General features: G+C 40.4%; 1 protein-coding gene across 1 annotated transcript in view; it reads left to right on the top strand.

Moving 5' to 3' along the window:
* Positions 1-19,395, top strand: part of chl1b (cell adhesion molecule L1-like b) — a 93,993-nt gene extending 74,598 nt beyond the window's left edge. The window contains 5 exon segments of the mRNA XM_061687656.1: positions 1,753-1,790; positions 1,792-1,933; positions 9,250-9,381; positions 10,187-10,259; positions 18,058-19,395. Coding sequence (XP_061543640.1) covers positions 1,753-1,790; positions 1,792-1,933; positions 9,250-9,381; positions 10,187-10,259; positions 18,058-18,262 — 590 coding nt within the window. The 3' untranslated portion in view covers positions 18,263-19,395.
* Positions 19,396-19,668: the final 273 nt, after the last annotated feature.

The following is a 19,668-nucleotide window of genomic DNA, read 5'->3' as shown; positions in this document are numbered from 1 at the left end:
AAACTATTTTGAACAATTCTATGTTTCCAAATTTGCAAAAACTGTTTTACAGAATAACTATGCCCCAGTGTAAAAAGCATGGCTTTGAGAGGTGAATGAATGTGCAAGGTTAGATGGGCCCTAAATTGGATAAGTCTCTCTACGCATGCTCCTGTCCCCAGCTCACCGAAATGAGCTGCATTTGAACCAGTATCATTAAATGCACAAGAGAAAACGAGGATGAATCTGGTGACACTATGGCAAAAACTACATCGAAAGATGAACATTTCAAGATGGACAGAAAAAAAACAATGAGATTTCAAGCTGCAACAGATGAAAATGAATGATGTAGATGTATCACTAGCACAAGAACGGCAGGTTTAAGTAGACACCTACGCAAATCTATGTTAGGTTCAACCACATCAAAATAAACACAAAAAATTACATTTTCCCATTTGGCTGCTTATGGGCTACTATCTGATGCCTTATGACATATGGTATATGTTTATTTATAGTTAATGTTTATATTCCTGAAGGTTTCCTTAGCACAGTTGACCTTGTATCAACTGTGCAATAAAACCATGACAAATGTGCCCCTAAATATCTAAAGACACAAAAAAATTTACATATTTTCAGTGAGTAAAATGATCACCAACAATACATACAGCAGTAAAGCTGATCCATTTCCCTGCTCAGCGTGGTGCCAATGTATTACTCGCAACCCATTGCTCCCTTGTCTTGACGTGATCTAATAGGTCAACTGGAAAAGGCCCTCTTCTAGTCAAGCTGAAAGAATATATACGGTCAAGAATCAAATGACAACCAGCAAATGTAAACTGGGACAAGGAGAAAAAAAAAAGAATAAATGGAAAAGTAATCTGCACAAGGTCAACTACTGTGTCCGTACAAATGTAGACACAGAATCCTGTCCAAAGTATTCCCAGAATTGTGGAAGAAAGGGGAATGTGACTCCATATTTGGTATGTGGAGATGAAATTGCTAATTGTTCCAGTGCTCTTGTCCATATCACCCATCTTTGTATTTAAAGTGAGTTTGGTTCAAGTACTTCCTCTTGCTTTCATAAGCGTGTTAGTGGATGTTAGGGAGATTTATGACCTCGACATATGTAAGTCTATGTTTCAAAGGAACCCATTTGGTGAGTTGGGCTGAAGAATGTTCACAGTTTTTGCTGCTTTTCACGAGAAAGAAGTGTCCCCAAAAGGTCAAAAGGGTCAGAAATGTCTTTTTAGTCCAAAACTTAATGCCCAAAACAATCACATTCAATGATAGATTTGACTGTTATCCTTGGTGTCAGTTGATTTTAAGCTGTGATCGCACTTGTAGTTTAGTGTACTGATTCAGACCGGATTACTGTTTTTATTTTGAGTCACATACTTGGTCCTGGTTCATTTTGCGTTCACAATGGCATTTTTATCATTGGACCAAACGTTGCCCTTGAAAAAAAAAACATGTAAAACACATAAAACAATGCTGTTACCAGCTGAGATGTCAACAATCCTTTCTAAAATACTGGATTTTTTTAAAAAAACACACAGCCATATACTATTTACTTTACCTATAGTACTCGCCTCTACAATGTATTTGGCAGCTTTTTGCAACACTTTCTAAAGCTCATAACTAAATTTGATTCAATACGTTTAATGAAAGGGCATTTTCCTAACTACATCTTTTAGTGTCAGTATTTTACAATTCATCTGTGGATTAAATCTCCAAGTGGAACATTTGTTTTTGTCAATTTATCATTGACTGTAGTTAACAACACAGAGGATGTCGGACAACTGCAGACTATTCGACATCAGCAAACCCGACACAACCAAGTGGACCCTGCGGGACTTGGAGCCTTTAAGCAAATACAAGTTCCACTTGCGTTCCTGCACCACAGTAGGCTGTGGGCCCATTATCAGTGAGGAGAGCACCACCACCCTGGAAGCAAGTAAGTCAAATGTGGAAGCAGCAATGTTTAAACTGGATTGAATAAAATGTTTTGTGCTTCTGTTACATTAGATTTATGGCAGAGAACTGGTTCACTATAATCAGGGTTTAGTGAGGCGCTTAACAAAGACTTGTTTGTTTGTTTTTTTGTTTTTTTTGTTTTTGTTTTCCAAACAGCATTCAGTCTGCAAAAGCTGAAACCTAGGAAGCCAAGATTTTCTTATGTCCTATTAAGTTATATTTGTGGACAAGCAATTTAATATATGTACTGTCGCTTTTCGTTTGTCACTGTCAGAGCAAGTGCTTATTGATTGGATGAAAAGTGCAAGTTATGAGACAATCAGGAAAGAAAGAAAATTGCTTTGTGCAGGGAGTAACTGAAGGTTCAGATAATTAATTGCGCAATCATGAAAGAGACGCTGGGTAAGTCAGCATAATGATCCAACTTGTAGCATGTAATTGTGTCTTTGTGATGACATATCATTTGCTGAGGATTACATGGCACACCTCGAGTCAAAGCAATCTGTGGACTCGACTGTGGTGTGAACAGTTAGAGAGGAAATGAAACAGAAATGTATTTAAGTTTCAATAAAAACAGACCGTAGGCATCCGAGATGACTAGATGGTGCTTTTAATTTACTATCACTCTGCCATAATGAACGTTATTGTTATTTGGCTGCCAATCCTGCGAAGAGAAACTCAATTGTCTCTCTGTCTGTGATTGTTTGTTTCAATGTTGAAAAGCAAAGATAAATGATTACTAGAATTGTCTTTTCTGTGTTATGCTTCAATTTATCACATCATTGCATGTGTAACAACTACAGTAAGTATTAAAGGTATTAGTTCCATATTCGCTACCGCCTTGTGAAAGCGCACCTTTGTTTTTTGTTGTCTTCTCGCTGTCGTGCTGCTTACAGTAAAAGTTGAATCGCTTCGAAGCGGAACCTTTGATCATGCAATGTCTAATGTGTGCCAACGCTTGCTTAGCAATGCATTGGCTTGCCCCGTTTGTATTTTTTCTTTCATTTATTTTTCCGCCCCTACAGCTCCCACTCGGGCTCCCACTGATGGCCCCAGTATGTAGAGCAGTGTAGATATATGGCATTTCACACATACATGTATACACATACACACTGTTTTAAAGCTAATTATAATATTAATAGTAATCCACAACTTTGGGCATAGTTCTAAATATATTGAAAATCCTGCTATACCTTATTCAAGGGCATACTTGACTTGTTTCTATTATTTGGACAAAATGTATTTTTAACATAATTTGTGTGCAGATAATTGGCTTTGTGTCTTGTTTGTCCTTGCCATCAGCAGGAAGCACTCGATGCATACTGTTATGAAGAAAATAATAACATATTTTTCTTACCTCTAATCACCTCCTAATAATTCTTATATTTAGCAGTCTAAATGCTAATTAATTCTCTTATGATATTAACCTTGTCCCCGCAGTGATACATAAATGTCTGAAAAACTGAAAAAATAAAGAATCATACCAGACTAAATAAACAACATTAAATGTATAATTCTCATTTTGTCTTCCGCTGTAGCAGCATGATTAGTCACTAATCTAGTGAGAAGCCATTGGGTAGTTAAAAAGCATGCATTGCAACACTAGAAAGTAGTAATATGAGCCCTATCACAATTAATAACCTTAAGGTATATATTTCTTTTCAGGCAAATCAGCTTCTCCCTCACCTCCACGTACTCCCAAGTCTCCCATGACCAAATCCACTCAGTCCACCATAGGTAGAACCTCAGGACATACTGACACAATAAGTCTTCCAAAAAAAAAAAAATTCCAAAAAAAGTAACAAAAGTCTTGTCAGGGCATTTTGAAACATGATTACTTGTTTACTGGACCTTTATGTTGTCTTCCTGTAAAGTGAATTATTCATAATTTATGAACATCGGCATGGTTACGGGTTTCTGTGCATCAGCGGTGCAACATTTAATCAATTAATGGACAACTAATCAATTATCAAATTATTCGACAACTACTTCGCAAATCGATTAATCGTTTTGAGATCTTATTTAACTTAAAATGGTCCAAATCTTCTTCTCTCAACAGTAAATATTCTCTGATTTCTGTTGTCCTCCATGAAAGCAAACTGCCTATGTCCATCCATCCATCCATTTTCTACCGCTTATCCAAGGTCGAGTCTCAGGGACAGCAGCTTTAGCAGGGACGCCCAGACTTCACTCTCCCCAGTCACGTTATCCAGGTCTTCCAGGGTGATCCTGAGGCGTTCCCAGGCCAGCCGAAAGACATAGTATCTCCAGTGTATCCTACATCGTCCATGGGGTCTCCTTCTGGTGGATGTGACAAGAACACCTCACCAGGGAGGCGTCAGAATCAGATGCCCCAGCTACCTCATCTGGCTCCTCTCGATGTGGAGGAGCAGCGGTTCTACTCTGAGGTCCTCCCGCATGAGCAAGCTTCTCACCCACTCTCTAAGGGAGAGCCCGGACACCCTGCGAGGAAACTCATTTCGGCCGCTTGTATCTGGGATCTTGTTCTTTCGGTCACGGCCCACAGCTCGTGACGATAGGTGAGGGTAGGAACGTAGATCGACCGGTAAATCGAGAGCTTCGCCTTTTGGCTGAGTTCCTTCTTCACCAAAACGGACTGATACAAAGTCTGCATCACTCCAGACGCTGCACCGATACGCCTGTCAATTTCCCCCTATCCATTCTTCCCTCCCTCATGAACAAGACCACAAGATACTTGAACTCCTTCACTTGGGGCAGGATCTCACCCCCGACCTGGAGAGGGCACGTCACCCTTTTCCGACTGAGGACCATGGTCTCAGATTTGGAGGTGCTGATTCTCATCCCAGCCACTTCACACTCGGCTGCAAACTGCTCCAGTGAGAGTTGGAGATCACGGCTTGATGAAGCCAACTGAACCGCGTCATCTTCATAAAGCAGAGATGCCATACTGAGGTCACAAAATCGGACCCGCTCTACGCCTTGGCTGTGCCTAGATATTCTGTCCATAAAAATTATGAACAGAATCGGTGACAAAGGGCAGCCTTGGCGGAGTCCAACCCTCACCACAAAGGAGTCTGACCTATACTCCCCAAGCACCCCCACAGGACTCCCCAAGGGACACAGTCGAATGCCTTCCCCAAGTCCACAAAACACATGTGGACTGGTTGGGCGAACTCCCATGCACCCTCGAGGACCCCGCCGAGGGTGTAGAGCTGGTCCACTGTTCCACGGCCAGGACGAAAATCACACTGCTCCTCCTGAAGCTGACATTCGACTTCCCAACGGACCCTCCTCTCCAGCACCCCTGAATAGACCTTACCTGGGAGGCTGAGGAGTGTGATCCCCCTGTGGTTGGAACACACCCTCCGGTCCCCCTTCTTAAAAAGGGGGACCACCACCCCAGTCTACCAATCCAGAGGCACAGTCCCTGATGTCCACGCGATGTTGCAGAGGCGTGTCAACCAGGACAGCCCCACAACATCCAGAGCCTTTAGGAACTTCGGGCGAATCTCATCCACCCCCGGGGCCTTGGCACCCAGGAGGTTTTTAACCACCTCGGTGACCTCAACCCCAGAGATAGGAGAGCCCGCATCAGAGAACACAGACTCTGCTTCCTCATTGGAAGGCGTGTCGGTGGAATTGAGGAGGTCTTCAAAGTATTCTCCCCACCGACTCACAACCGTCCCCAGTCAAGGTCAGCAGCACCCCATCCCCACTCTACACAGTGTTGATGGTGCACTGCTTCTCCCCCGTGAAACGCTGGATGGTGGACCAGAATTTCCTCGAAGCCGACCGGAAGTCTTTCTCCATGGCCTCACCAAACTCCTCCCATACCCGGGTTTTTGCTTCAGCGACCACCAAAGCTCCATTCCGCTTGGCCAGCCGGTACCCATCAGCTGCCTCAGGAGTCCCACAGGCCAAAAAGGCCCAATAGGACTTCTTTCTTCAGCTTGACGGCATCCCTCACCGTTGGTGTCCACCAACGGGTTTGGGGATTGCCGCCACGACAGGCACCAACCACCTTACGGCCACAGCTACAGTTGGCCGCCTCAGCAATGGAGGCGCGGAACATGGTCCACTCGGACTCGATCTTCCCCGGCCTCCCCCGTAACATGAGCGAAGTTCTGTCCGAGGTGGGAGTTGAAACTCCTTCTGACAGGGGATTCTGCCAGACATTCCCAGCAGACCCTCACAATATGTTTGGTCCTGCCACGTCGTACCGGCACCATCTTCCGCACATCGGAGGCAACTCACCACCGGGTGGTGATCAGTTGACAACTCCGCCCCTCTCTTCACCTGAGTGTCCAAGACATGCGGCTGCAAGTCCGATGACACGACCAAAAAGTCAATCATCGAACTGCGACCTAGGGCTGTCCTGGTGCCAACTGCACGTGTGGACACCTTTCTACTTGAACATGGTGTTCGTTATGGATAATCCGTGATGAGAACAGAAGTCCAATAACAGAAAACCACTTGGGTTCTGATCAGGGGGGTGGGGGGGGGGCGTTCCTCCCGATCACGCCCTTCCAGGTCTCACTGTCATTGCCCACGTGAGTACTGAAGTCCCCCAGCAGAACTATGGAGTCCCCAGCAGGAGCGATCCCCAGCACCCCCTCCAAGGACTCCAAAAAGGGTGGGTACTCTGAACTGCTGTTTGGTGCATACGCACAAACAACTAGTCGATTTGGAATAATGTTCAGTTTTTTAATTAAGGGATGTAAATTAAAATGTTTTTAAATCCGATTCATCGATTATTTGAAAAAAAATTACTAATCAATTATTAAAAATAATCGTTACTTGCAGCCCTTGTGTGCATAATTTACTGCCGTAAGTAATTATGAGCAGAGTTAGAACTGATACTTACGGATCACTTGGTTCGAATACTTTTCATTTCACTGCTGTACCATGGGAATTAAAAGAGACAAGATCTATATTCTAGCCAGACGGTGTAGCTGGAGAGTGCCATCACTTGAATGGGACAAACACATCTAATTGTCAGTGATTGATTTGTTGGGCCCCAGTCCCCACTCTACACGGCAGTGTATTGACCCAACAGTCACCTGACATCTCCATATCATCCTCAACTGCCTAAGCAGCAGTACCGCAGTGAGACAAGAAGTTGTCTGAATGGAGAGAAAATGAGGAGAAATGTCCTCATGTGAGCACGTACTGGGAAGGGTGATATTTATAGGTCAGTGAGATAAATGCATATGTGAAGGCATGTTAAAAGTAGTCATATCAGAATATTTGGTGGCATCTCTTTATTCAAAAATCTCCTGGACTTTGACGCTGTATCTTATATAGCAACTCCCTGTGGTCTGAACAACTCCCTGTGGTCTTTCGCCAGTATTTTTATAACAAGCTGTGAAGTGCAGAAGAAGTGCAATGACAAGAAAATAAATAAATAAAATAAACAGGAGATAGCCCAGGGATATTTTTAGCCCAGGGTCTGATGTCTGATCTTAGTCAAACTTGTGCTGGTCCAATGATTGGAATTACCATAGTCGCAGACTAATCCATCAACATTAGTCAAAGAGTGTCATTTGCACTGGTTGGGATGGGCTACACAGACGCAGGTGTTCATGTGTGCTGAATTATCACCTGAGTAAATAAAGCACCTGAGCTGAAGGCACGACAGAAGATTTGCATGTTTGCCATGGGGAAATGAAGTGGATTGATGTCAACCTCCTCAGACAGCAGCTGTCAAGGCATACTAATGATGCACATCATTCACTACATTATTAGAAGTTGTTCCTCCCCGGTTGGCAAGCAAACGGCCAAGTTAGTTGATATGTCTAAATTTGATGGTGCAAATTAGAGAAGAGATTCAGACAAAAACTGTCAATGTCAATTCTAATGAAGATGATAAAGAATTACTTTAATTTTACAAAAAGCAAATGTATAACTAAATGTGATTAAAAAGCCCAAGGTAACTTGCTATTTCTCCATCAGTTTATACATTTTAAGCAGAATTTGTATTATTTTATTGAACAACAGGAGATTCAATTAGCTAAGATTGCCAGTATATGTACTATCTGTATAACTTCATAACACTTATAACTTGTATAACACTAATTTCTCTGTGCTGACCATTTTTCCCAAAATCTGTAGTTCTATTTGTGGGAAGGTATTCATGACACTATTGCTCAGTCCCCAGTACTATGTTTTGACAGATGCTAACAAAACTTATGGAAAGCATTTCTGCACAATTTGATCTTGTGTAAAGTATGTACTGCATCTGCTGCTTTCCCACAAGCAACATTTATTGTTTTTTTTTACCAAAGTTTAAAGTTTGTCTTTGGTTTGTAGTTTGCACCCCACATGGATGTCTGATAGCAGTCTTCTTTAACAAACAAGTATAATAAGCGCTAGTCGTGCTTTGAAAGTGCTATTTGCTGGTGTATTGTAGCCTGGTTGATTGCCCAAGTTATCAACAGAACAGTTTTGCTTTATTTGATGTTTATTTTTGTTGCTTAATTGTCTTATTACTTCCCTGATCAGTCCAATAAACGTACATCATGTTTATATTCTTGTGACTGCTAAGAAATATCGCACAGTTTATTCTGACACATTTTGGTACGCTTTGCAATTTGTATTGTGTGAAGACGAATGGAACCAGTGTAGACTGTTGACAACTTATTTAAACCTAATAAAGCAAATTGCACGTGTGAAAGTGTACCCCATCCTGCCAAACATGCCACTAAGGCCATGTTTGCATGATATGAATGTTGCGAGTCAACATTTCTGTTTTAGACTGACAGTTTTGCACAAAGCTAAGAGAAAATTGAGTTTTCTGGCTTGTGTCAGCTGTATAACTGTAAACATCACAGGCATTTGTAAGAATGGGGTTCTTCCTCTGACATCCTTTCTGCTCTTCTTCCAAGCATCTTTTGCTGACCGATGCACAGGTTAATATATGTGTAGAAACCTAAGATTAACCATTTACCCACTGACACTCTGCTCCTTGGATTTAATTAATAATGTTTTCTTTACAAGATCCATTTAAGGATTCCAAAAATATATATCCATCCATTCATTAATCAAACAAAAAGTAGTAGAGTGAAATGACCTCTCCTTTTTTACTGACTACAGGTGCGTCCTTGAGGATCGTGGTCCTCCATTGTCTGAAGGATTTAATTTGGCGGCATGGATCAAGGAATTCCATTTGTGTAGTGCTCCATACTTGATTAATTAGACAGGCGAATTAGCTGTTTAATATTAATACTGGACGTCATTGTCGATGTAAACATTCAATCAAGCCGTCCGATAAAAAGGTTAAGGCGTGTCAAAGTCACTGAGTATTCTTCTCCTCAGGTCTTCCCAGCATCCACGGAGGAATATCTAACCAGGGTTGGTTTATTGGCCTGCTGTGTGCCATCGCTTTACTCACACTCAGTGTGTTGATTGCCTGTTTTGTCAACAGAAATAAAGGAGGAAAGTATTCAGGTATGTGCTCACGTACATGTACACACAAACTTTTACCATTACTCCATCTATTGATTATTCCTTTATTATTGCATTTCTGTTGGCATATATGATGCTATGGAAATATCTTCTTTATTACAGAAGCTATGCAAAAAATGAATAGAGCAATGTTATTTTTGTAGAACAAGTATTAGGTCTCAAAACTATGTAAATTTATACATAAAATATGGTTGCGTGTTGTGTAGTGATAGGAAATTAGTTTCTCTGTCCTGCATTTGAATGTTGCATTATTTACACACTCAGATTTTCCAGCAGCATTCCATACAGAGCCCACTGCCCAAGATGCAAATGCTGCATATTGTTTGTGCGTAGTTAATAATGACATAAGCTTTATGGTTATCTCATGTTTTTTGTCCTTCTACTGGGATCTCGAGAGTCTGTAATTGCCTTTATTATTCACAGCCTCAGCTAATGGCCCTCAGGTTGGTGTCTGGGTAGCATTCACCCAATCATGAAAACAAAAGGGATACACAGCTCAGTTGTTTGTTCTCTCATTAAGATCCCATTATTGTTGTCTCAAATTGGTATTATTTGTGTAAAACTAATAGGCCCCTGTGTACAGTGTAAATCACTTAATTGTCTGTTACATCTAAATTGAAGAGGCAGAATTTTTCCTCAAAGAACAGTTCTCTCTGACCTGTTTTCAATCTTGTATATAGTTTCACTACAATCTGAATGTGCGGAGTTTGGCTGCAATTTGTGATGGGAGCGCATTTGCAGAGCTCTTAAGCATATGTCTGACGCTGTTTCCTCATTTTGTGAGCAGTAAAAGAAAAAGAGGACCTTCATCCAGACGTGGAGTCCCAGGGTATGAATGACGACACATTTTGCGAATACAGGTAAGTGACACCCTTAGAGCAGTATTTCACTATCAAAGTCTCTATTCCTCCTCTCTCAGTACTACTCTTTATATTTCCCCTATTGCTGCAAAGAGAACGTAACACTCACGAGGTTGCTACGGAGCCTCATACTTCTTCTGTGGAAGAATTTTGATGGTGCTGGGGAACTGGAATGTACGTGATAAACAGCAATAGCTTTGTTAGCCGTTTGCACATCAGTGTTGTTGCAGTTGTAGTTGCATCTACTGTAGTTATGGTCTATCATTAGACACAAGGTGGTTTCTGACCATTGAGAGCGAGGAAAGATATTTATCTGTTGAATAGCATGCTGTTTAACGTTCCCAAAAGCAAACATTTGGGAATACAGTCGGAGGAAAAAGTATGTTAACCCGTTGCAATTTCTTACATTTCTGTATAAATTGTTCATAAAATGTGGTCTGACCTTCATCTAAATCACAATGCTAAACAAACTGAGTCTGCTTAAACTAAACGACAGAAACAATGATATGTTTTCATATTTTTAGTGAAAATAACAAATATTCACAGGCCAGGGAGGAAAAAGTAAGTGAACCCCTGGATTTAATAAATGGTTGACCATCCTTTGGCAGCAATAACCTCAACCAAACGTTCCCTGATAGTTGCAGATAAGACGTGCACAATGATTAGAATGAATTTTGGACAATTCTCCTTTACAAAACTGTTGCAGTTCAGCAGGATTCCTGATATCTCTGGTGTAAATAGGTCTCTAGACGTCATGGCACAGCATCTCAATCAGGTTGAGGTCAGGACAAAATTCATTGACAAAATTATCTCTCAAAGTCTTTATGTTCATCAGTCCACATTTACACAAATTGTCTCTAAATGGAGAAAGTTCAGCATTTTTACTTCTCTTCCAAGGAGTCGCCTTCCTGTAAAGATGACTTCAAGAGCACAGCACAGAATACTCAATGAGATTAAAAAAAACACACACACACAAAAACAGAATGTCATCTGAAGACTTACAGAAATCACTGGCACATGCCAACATCTCTGTTGACAAATCTACTATACGTAAAAAATAAAACAAGTTCATGAGAGAACACCGAGGAGGAAGCCGTTGCTCTCTAAGAAAAAGTGCTGCACATTTGACGTTTGCTAAAGAGCACTTGGATGTTCCACAGCACTACTGGGAAAATATTCTGTGGACAGATAAAACCAAAGTTGAATTGTTTGGGAGGAATACACTGCCATGTGTGGAGGCAAAATGGAACTTTTGAATTTGTGCATGCTTTACTACCTCAGGACCATGACAGCTAACGATCAAAAATGGAAAAATGAATTCCCAAGTTTATCAAGATATTTTTCAGAATTTGAGGCCTTCTGGGGTCCAACAGTTGAAGCTCAAAACAGGATGTGTGTTGCAACAGGACAATGATCCAAAACACATAAGTATTGCAAATTTTCGTGTATAATATGCTCTCGAGTACAACCCCAGTTCCAATGAAGTTGGGATGTTGTGTTAATCATCAATAAAAACAGAATACAATGATTTGCAAATCATGTTCAACCTATATTTGATTGAATATACTACAAAGACAAGATATTTAATGTTCAAACTGATGAACATTAATGTTTTTAGCAAATAGTCATTAACTTAGAATTTTATGGCTGCAACACATTCCAAAAAAGCTGGGACAGGGTCATGTTTACTACTGTGTTACATCACCTTTTCTTTTAACAACATTCAATAAACATTTGGGAACTGAGGACACTAATTGTTGAAGCTTTGTAGGTGGAATTCTTTCCCATTCTTGCTTGATGTACAGCTTCAGCTGTTCAACAGTCTGGGGTCCCCGTTGTCCTATTTTACGCTTCATAATGTGCCACACTGGGAGACAGGTCTGGAGTGCAGGCAGCCCAGTCTAGTACCCACACTCTTTTACTACAAAGCCACACTGTTGTAACACGTGCAGAATGTGGTTTGGCATTGTCTTGCTGAAATAAGCAGGGGAGTCCATGAAAAAGACATTGCTTGGATGGTAGCATATGTTTCTCCAAAACCTGAATGTACCTTTCAGCATTAATGGTGCCTTCACAGATGTGTAAGTTACCCATGCCATTTGCACTAACACAGCCCCAAACCATCACAGATGCTGGCTTTTGAACTTTGCATCCATGACAGTCAGGATCGTTATTTTCCTCTTTGGCCCAGAGGACACGACGTCCAGAATTTCCAACAACAATTTGAAATGTGGACTCTTCGGGGCACAGAACACTTTTCCACTTTGAATCAGTCCATCATAGATGCGCTCGGGCCCAGAGAAGCCGGTGGCATTTCTGGGTGTTGTTGATAAATGGCTTTTGCTTTTTGCATGGTAGAGTTTCAAGTTGTACTTACGGATGTAGCGCCGAACTGTATTTACTGACATTGGTTTTCTGAATTGTTCCTGAGCCCATGTGGTGATATCCTTTACACATTGATGTCGGTTTTTGATGCAGTGCCGCCTGAGGGATCGAAGGTCACGGGCATTCAATGTTGGTTTTCAGCCTTGCCGCTTACATGCAGTGATTTCTCCAGATTCTCTGAACCTTTTGATGATATTAGGGACAGTAGATGATGAAATACCTAAATTCCCTGCAATTGTACGTTGAGGAACATTGTCCTTAAACTGTTCGACTATATTCTCAAGCACTTGTTCATTATTTTTGCGAATGACTGAGCAATTCAGGGAAGCTCCTTTTATACCCAATCATGGCACCCACCTATTCCCAATTAGCCTGTTCACCTGTGGGATGTTCCAAACAGGTGTATGATGAGCATTCATCAACTTTCTTAGTCTTTTTTACCACCTGTCCCAGCTTTTTTTGGAACGTGTTGCAGCCATAAAATTCTAAGTTAATGATTTTTTGGGAGGCACCGTCCGTGGCCGACTGGTTAGAGCGTCGGCCTCACAGTTCTGAGGAGCGGGGTTCAATCCCCGGTCCCACCTGTGTGGAGTTTGCATGTTCTTTTTTTGGAACGTGTTGCAGCATGTTGAAAACACGAGCGGCTGGATGGTAGAGAGGGAGAGAGAGGACAAAGTTAGGATTTGGTGTGAAGCTTGTAATTTCCCCAAAATTATTAGGCACTAATATTGTGCAGTCTGGCAAACACTGGTGTGTTACTCACGAACGTAGATCAGCTGGTATATGGGGTGGTGGGCGTCTGTCTCAGTTGTCTCAGGAAGCACGGAGACAGGTTTGGTCGAATGAGAAAAAGGATGCAGAAAAATGAAACAATAACAAAAGAGACGGAAGAAAAAAAATCGTTGTTCGTCATGCCTCGTTGGGGGATTGTTATTGTCTCTCTTCCCGCCTGCTTTCCAGCATCCGCTAGCAAGTTCAGAGAACTCACATTTGGCTGGGAGGGTATCTGGTAGCTCAGCAGCAACTGTTCCAGAGGCTTAGGAGCGGCGATCCCTGAGGCTCGAGAGCCGGGTCTCCATCCCCAAGGCCCGCGGTTACCGAGCCGCGTAGCCCGAACAAGGAAAGGAGAGGTGTGGGGGCGATGTTAGCCAACCAGGACACGAAGAGAGAACAGACACAAGAGAGCGAGAAGGTGGGATACCCCAGGGGCTTGTCGAAGACGACCGAGGACCAGACAAGCCCACCCCCATCAGCGTGAATTTCATTTCCGACTTTGACCCATAAAATGGGTTTAAAATCATATTTTAATATAAAATACCCTCAACTTTGTACTCTCTACTCAGAGGTCCAGCATATATATATATATATATATATATATATATATATATATATATATAGCATATGTTTATACTTTAGTCTTGACAAATCAACTGCTTATGGTTCAAATCACATTTTATGCTGCTTGGAGTCAAATCAAGATAAACAGTTCTTAAAATCTCGCAGCTGCGCTTGTAACATTGACACACTGACACAGACATTAAGGCATACATTTTGAATAAACACAAATTTTCCTTTGGTTAAACATCAAGTGCGAGTTCACGGTTTGGCTTTGCAGTTCCTCTCAGCGCCAGCGGGTATTGCCTTGTCCCAGTAATTGTTCCTATTCAAAGACAGATGGTCCGGTGGGAACGTTCTGGGGGCCTTTCATGCTTGTGAGTTCAGACTTCTTGGTCGGATGTTAATTAGTTTAGGGTCCAGTAGGTGATCTTGCGGCAGTCCCACAGCAGGGCAGCCTGGAATAATGCAGCCCATCACGTGGGGGGAGGTTATGGCAATTGGGTCAGAGTCACGGCAAATGGAAATAAATAAATGTTTCTATGATATTCTATTATATTATATACATGATATTCTGATGGGGGTAAGCTGCTTGTGTAGCTACAGCTGCCCTGGGGCAGTCTGACCGAAGCAGTGGCTGCCATTCCGCACCTACGGCCCCTCCGACCACCACCAAACATCCAACGACATTTATTCATAGGCAATGTGGGTTAAGTGTTTTGCCCAGGGACACCCAACCACACCGCCCACGACGTTCACATTATTACAACTATTCATGGAATTAGGAAAGCTAACTGACATAAACCAGAATTTTAGAAATTATACAACGCCGCTAAGTACGCTGGGAAATCCTCTGATAGCTAGCCGCCATGTTTTAATGGGGTTTCCCAGAGTCTAGACGGCTCACGTGCTGATAGCCACGTACCAGGTGGAAAATACCTCCGTAAAGCCGCATTATGAAAATGAAATACAAGGGTGCATCACAGTCTCATAAACATGTAATATAGAGGTAGTTAAATTATAGTATTTTTAAACATATACTTAAATGGAATGCAACATTTTAAAGTCATATGATTTTAAAACAAAATTGTCCGTTCTAAAACACATATCTACTAATACTGTACACCTCATTTACTTATGAATTCATTTTTTTTAACTTTTACTATACCTATGTACAATACACACTATTGACTTAAGAAGATTTTGAAGGGGAAAAAATGTGCATTATGCACAATAAATTATGGTAAATCAACAACAGAATGGCTTCAGAAGAAGGAAATATGTGTTCTGGAGTGGCACAGTCTAAGTCCTGACCTCAACCCAATAGCGATGCAGTGGCATAACTTCAAGAGAGCCATTCACACCAGAAATCCCTGGTATCTCTATCTTGATGCCAATGGAAGGTCAACTAGTTATTAAATCCAAAGGTTCACTTACTTTTTCCTCCCTCTCCTGTGAACGTTTATAGTGTAAGCTCTATAAAAATATAAAAACTGTTTATTCTTGTGATTTAGATGAAGATCAGACTACATTTGATTACCAATCTATGCAGGGTTTATATACTTTTTCCTTCCACTGTAGTTCTGATTGCATTCACACAAAAGCTCTGTACTCAATTTATAAGTGTTACACAACAAGATGGAGGATGCCACAACATCCCTCAAGCCATGAGTGATGTTTCCACCAACTGGTACAGTTCAATTCAGCATGCTACTGTATGGTTTGACACGCTGAACGCAGAACTGGATTGTATTTATTACATGTATCTTGAAGAATGGAGTGTAAAAGCAAAAGGAGCAATCTAAATACTAGGAAATCATACCCATTTGATAACGAAGTGTAAATGTGATTGTAATCAAAAAGCAACATTGAAGGAACGCTAGTATTTAGCTTTCTTTCTTCTTGACCTTTTATTTGAATGCACAGGAATACGTGGATTGGCAGTATCTATCTTAATCTGTAAATTGTGGCTAATCTGACCGGTTCTGCTTGGTGGAAACGGGGATGTTGTGCAAAAAGTATCTTCCCTAGTTTTTGCTGGACACACGCAAAAGGATTGTAGTTTAGCCAACACTTCCTCAAACTATAAAAACTTCCTCTGGTCACAAAGCGCCTAACAGTGTGGTGTGCACAATTTTTTTTTTATAGACATTGCATCCTGAAGGGAGCTGTTGCAGTGTTGAAATGCTGCCATTTCCTGTTCTGATGGCACAGGGCACAGAGTGCCCAGTACACAGCAGGAAGCTGAAAGCAATCAGTGTTTGATTATCTGTGCACGTTTCATTAATCCTGTAGTGGTCCAATTCATAACAGACTACCACCGCATGGGTTGTGGTATACTATAATTTCCCAATCAGTGGGATCTACACATCACAAAGGCAGTATGAAGCAAAATGTGTCTTGGTGTGAGAGAATTTTCACTTCCACTGCATGAGCAATTTGTATATAAGTCTTTAAATTATTGGTGAACTGTTGATTATGTAAGTAGTAAATATTTTTTTCAAGTTTATTTGTGTTTATAGATATAGCATATACTATATATATATATATATATACAGCATATTATATATATATATACACATATATATATATATATATACACACACACACAGTATATTTACAGTATATATATACTGTATGTGTGTGTGTGTGTGTGTGTGTGTGCGTGTGTGTGTATATATATATATATATATATATAAAGTCGTGCAAGAGCAGACATCTATACAAGTACATTCACAAAACAAAAATCTAAACTATTGTCATAAACTATCCAATTTAATCTATCGGCAATGTTATTTGTTTGTTTACAAAATAGAGTGCTGAGTTTCAATTGACTTTTGAGATCTGATTAATCTGACTTTATAGACTTGAGGGTTTTTTTGTATTTTGTTTTCTCACCACGGTTGAAAACAGAATTTGTGAAGGCAAATTAATCCATAGACACATATATTTTTGACAATGGCACATTGAAATCTTATTTACTTTGAATCAGGATGCAACTGTGTCCGCCATTACAAGGTTGCTGCAATAAAAACATTAAAATAACAAATATTGAACTTGTAATTTATTAACGATTACGATTATAGAGTAATGATCATGTTGTGCAATTTAACATTATGCAGAATTATTTTGATCTTATTCCAAAATATACTACTGTTCCGCGGTAATGTTCTTGACAAAATTTTGAACAGATTTGTCTTGGGAGTGAATTTCTATAGTCTGGCTGCTCTGCTTTTAGGTCATTAATAGTATTGGGATAGATACTTCAAATAGATTAAAGTTAATAAAAATCAATATCCATCCATCCATTTTCTGTACCGCTTATTCTCCCTAGGGTCGCTGGAGCCTATCCAAGCTATCTCTGGGCACGAGGCGGGGTACACCCTGAACCGGTCGCCAGCCAATCGCAGGGCACATAGAAACAAACAATCATTCACACCCACATTCACACCTACGGGCAATTTAGAGTCTTCAATCAACCTACCATGCATGTTTTTGGGATGTGGGAGGAAACCGGAGTGCCCGGAGAAAACCCACGCAGGGACGGGGAGAACATGCAAACGCCACACAGGCAGGCGGGGCCGAGATTTGAACCCCGGTCCCCAGAACTGTGAGGCAGATGTGCTACCCAGTCGTCCACCGTGCCGGCTAAGACTCAATATTTAGCTGAAAATGTTTTCTTTGCAAGATCTTAATTTATGGTAATATGTTATGGAGCTACTTAAATCTAACTGTCATACATTACTTTTCTGAAATTGATTGTTTTTAAATTTTACTTTTTGAAAAATTATCATATTTTGTGAAAACTATTAACAACTATCCAATTAAGAACATGTTATTCTTATTTTTACTTATTAAGTTTCGTAAGTATTCGGAGAGAATACATAATCATGGGACCACATAATAAATTATCTCCAAACAATTTAAAACTGCACCCATTCAATACTTTGTCCAAATGCACTGATGCGTTTTTTGGAAATGGTAAAACAAAAATTGCTCTCCTTGAAGCCTTTTGTATGTACATACAGTATAAATCCAGTCATGGCAGAAATCTAACTCCACTGTGCTTCTCCAACAGCGACAACGATGAGAAACCACTAAAAGGCAGCCAACGCTCTCTGAGCAGAGAGATCAAAGCAGGAAACAGCGGGGACAGCCTGGTAGACTACGCTGAAGAAGACACTCACTTTAACGAAGATGGCTCCTTTATAGGCGAGTATGCGGGCCGTAAGGAGAAGAGGGTGTCATCTGAGATCAAAGCCACCACTCAGAGCCCGGCGTGAGCAGCTCAACTTGCATCCATCTTCCACCATGCACACTGTTTTCATTAAATCTGCTCAGAGGGACAAATGGAAGTGAACACAGACGTTAGTGATGCAGAGCACACGTTTTGTGTCTCATGCAATGCGTCATTGCCAATGGTACTGCCATTCTCATTTTATAAAGCCCTTGTTTGTTTGATTGCAGCTCAATGACCATTAATAAATACCTGTGTATATATGGTGTATAATATATTGCACGTGAAGTGTCATTGCTTATCATTATTACAACAATAAAATATAGAGGGCTTGTTTTTAATTACTATTTTTTATTATGATTGTTATTGTTGTTGTTTTTGTTGGATCTACAATAAGTTCACCTCCCTGCGGAAACTTTGCCCTCAATGTTATTTTGATAAACACAAATACCTGTATATCAATTCAAATTCATTCTTTTGTCAGAGAAATTTGTGATTATTTTTTTTGTTTTGTTTCAGACATACAGACAAAATATTTTGTCGTTCATTTTCCAGTGATATTTTATTGGACATTTAAATATTTGTGAGTCCTTATTCTCTTGTGATGATAGTAAAAATTTTGTCATTATGCATCATAGGGAATATGGTTATTATTGTTTGTTTGCTATAACAGCCCAGTTTACAAAATGTCACATGATGATTGTATAGAATAGTTATTGATTACAAATTCATGACACTGATTTCAAAATTTGTGTGCAATTCACATAATATCAATGTGTCAAAATATTACAAAAATTAGTGTTAACAAAAAGAAACACTGTTACAGTTGACACTTTGATTTTGATATTTTACATACCACCATAGTAACTGCATTGTTTTATTAAAAAAAATCTGCCATTTTGCATGTTGATAAGATTAATTTGTGATTTTTGATGTATTAAATTGCCTTTTCCTGCATTTTTAAAATTCTTTTTCACCTGTTGACTCTCTGAGGTCAGATGCACTTGGTACATTGCACCCCATGTACTATCTTTAGATGACAACATGGATAGAAATCTCCCCTTTCTAGAGCTACGTATCTTTAATAAAAGAGGCAGGATTTAGCATAAATTAAGATGACTATTTTTAAATTGAAGATAGATTTTCCTTTTTGCTGTGTTACTGTAACCAATGTTTTGGTGAATATTTTTCGGAAAGTAATAATGAAGGAAGCAATCTTGTTTTTGTGTTTTTTTGTTACAAGAAATAAATCTTTGCAAAGAGAGGAAAAGGTACAAGTCGTCACGACTTGTACCCGTCAAGAGCAAGCAAAATATCACCTTCATTGTGCGGAAAATGAGCAACAGAAAAGAAAAAAGTACACCCCTCTCATTACCAGAACATTCTCAGACAAACAGCTCCACCCAGCTGCACTCAAACTTATCTTTATGGGAATGGGTACATGCAGAGGAT

The sequence above is a fragment of the Phycodurus eques genome, chromosome 10 (genome assembly GCF_024500275.1).
Source record: "Phycodurus eques isolate BA_2022a chromosome 10, UOR_Pequ_1.1, whole genome shotgun sequence".
Classification (NCBI taxonomy): domain Eukaryota; kingdom Metazoa; phylum Chordata; class Actinopteri; order Syngnathiformes; family Syngnathidae; genus Phycodurus; species Phycodurus eques.
The sequence above is the reverse complement of the archived record's forward strand: the minus strand, read 5'-3'. Positions and strand labels throughout refer to the sequence as shown.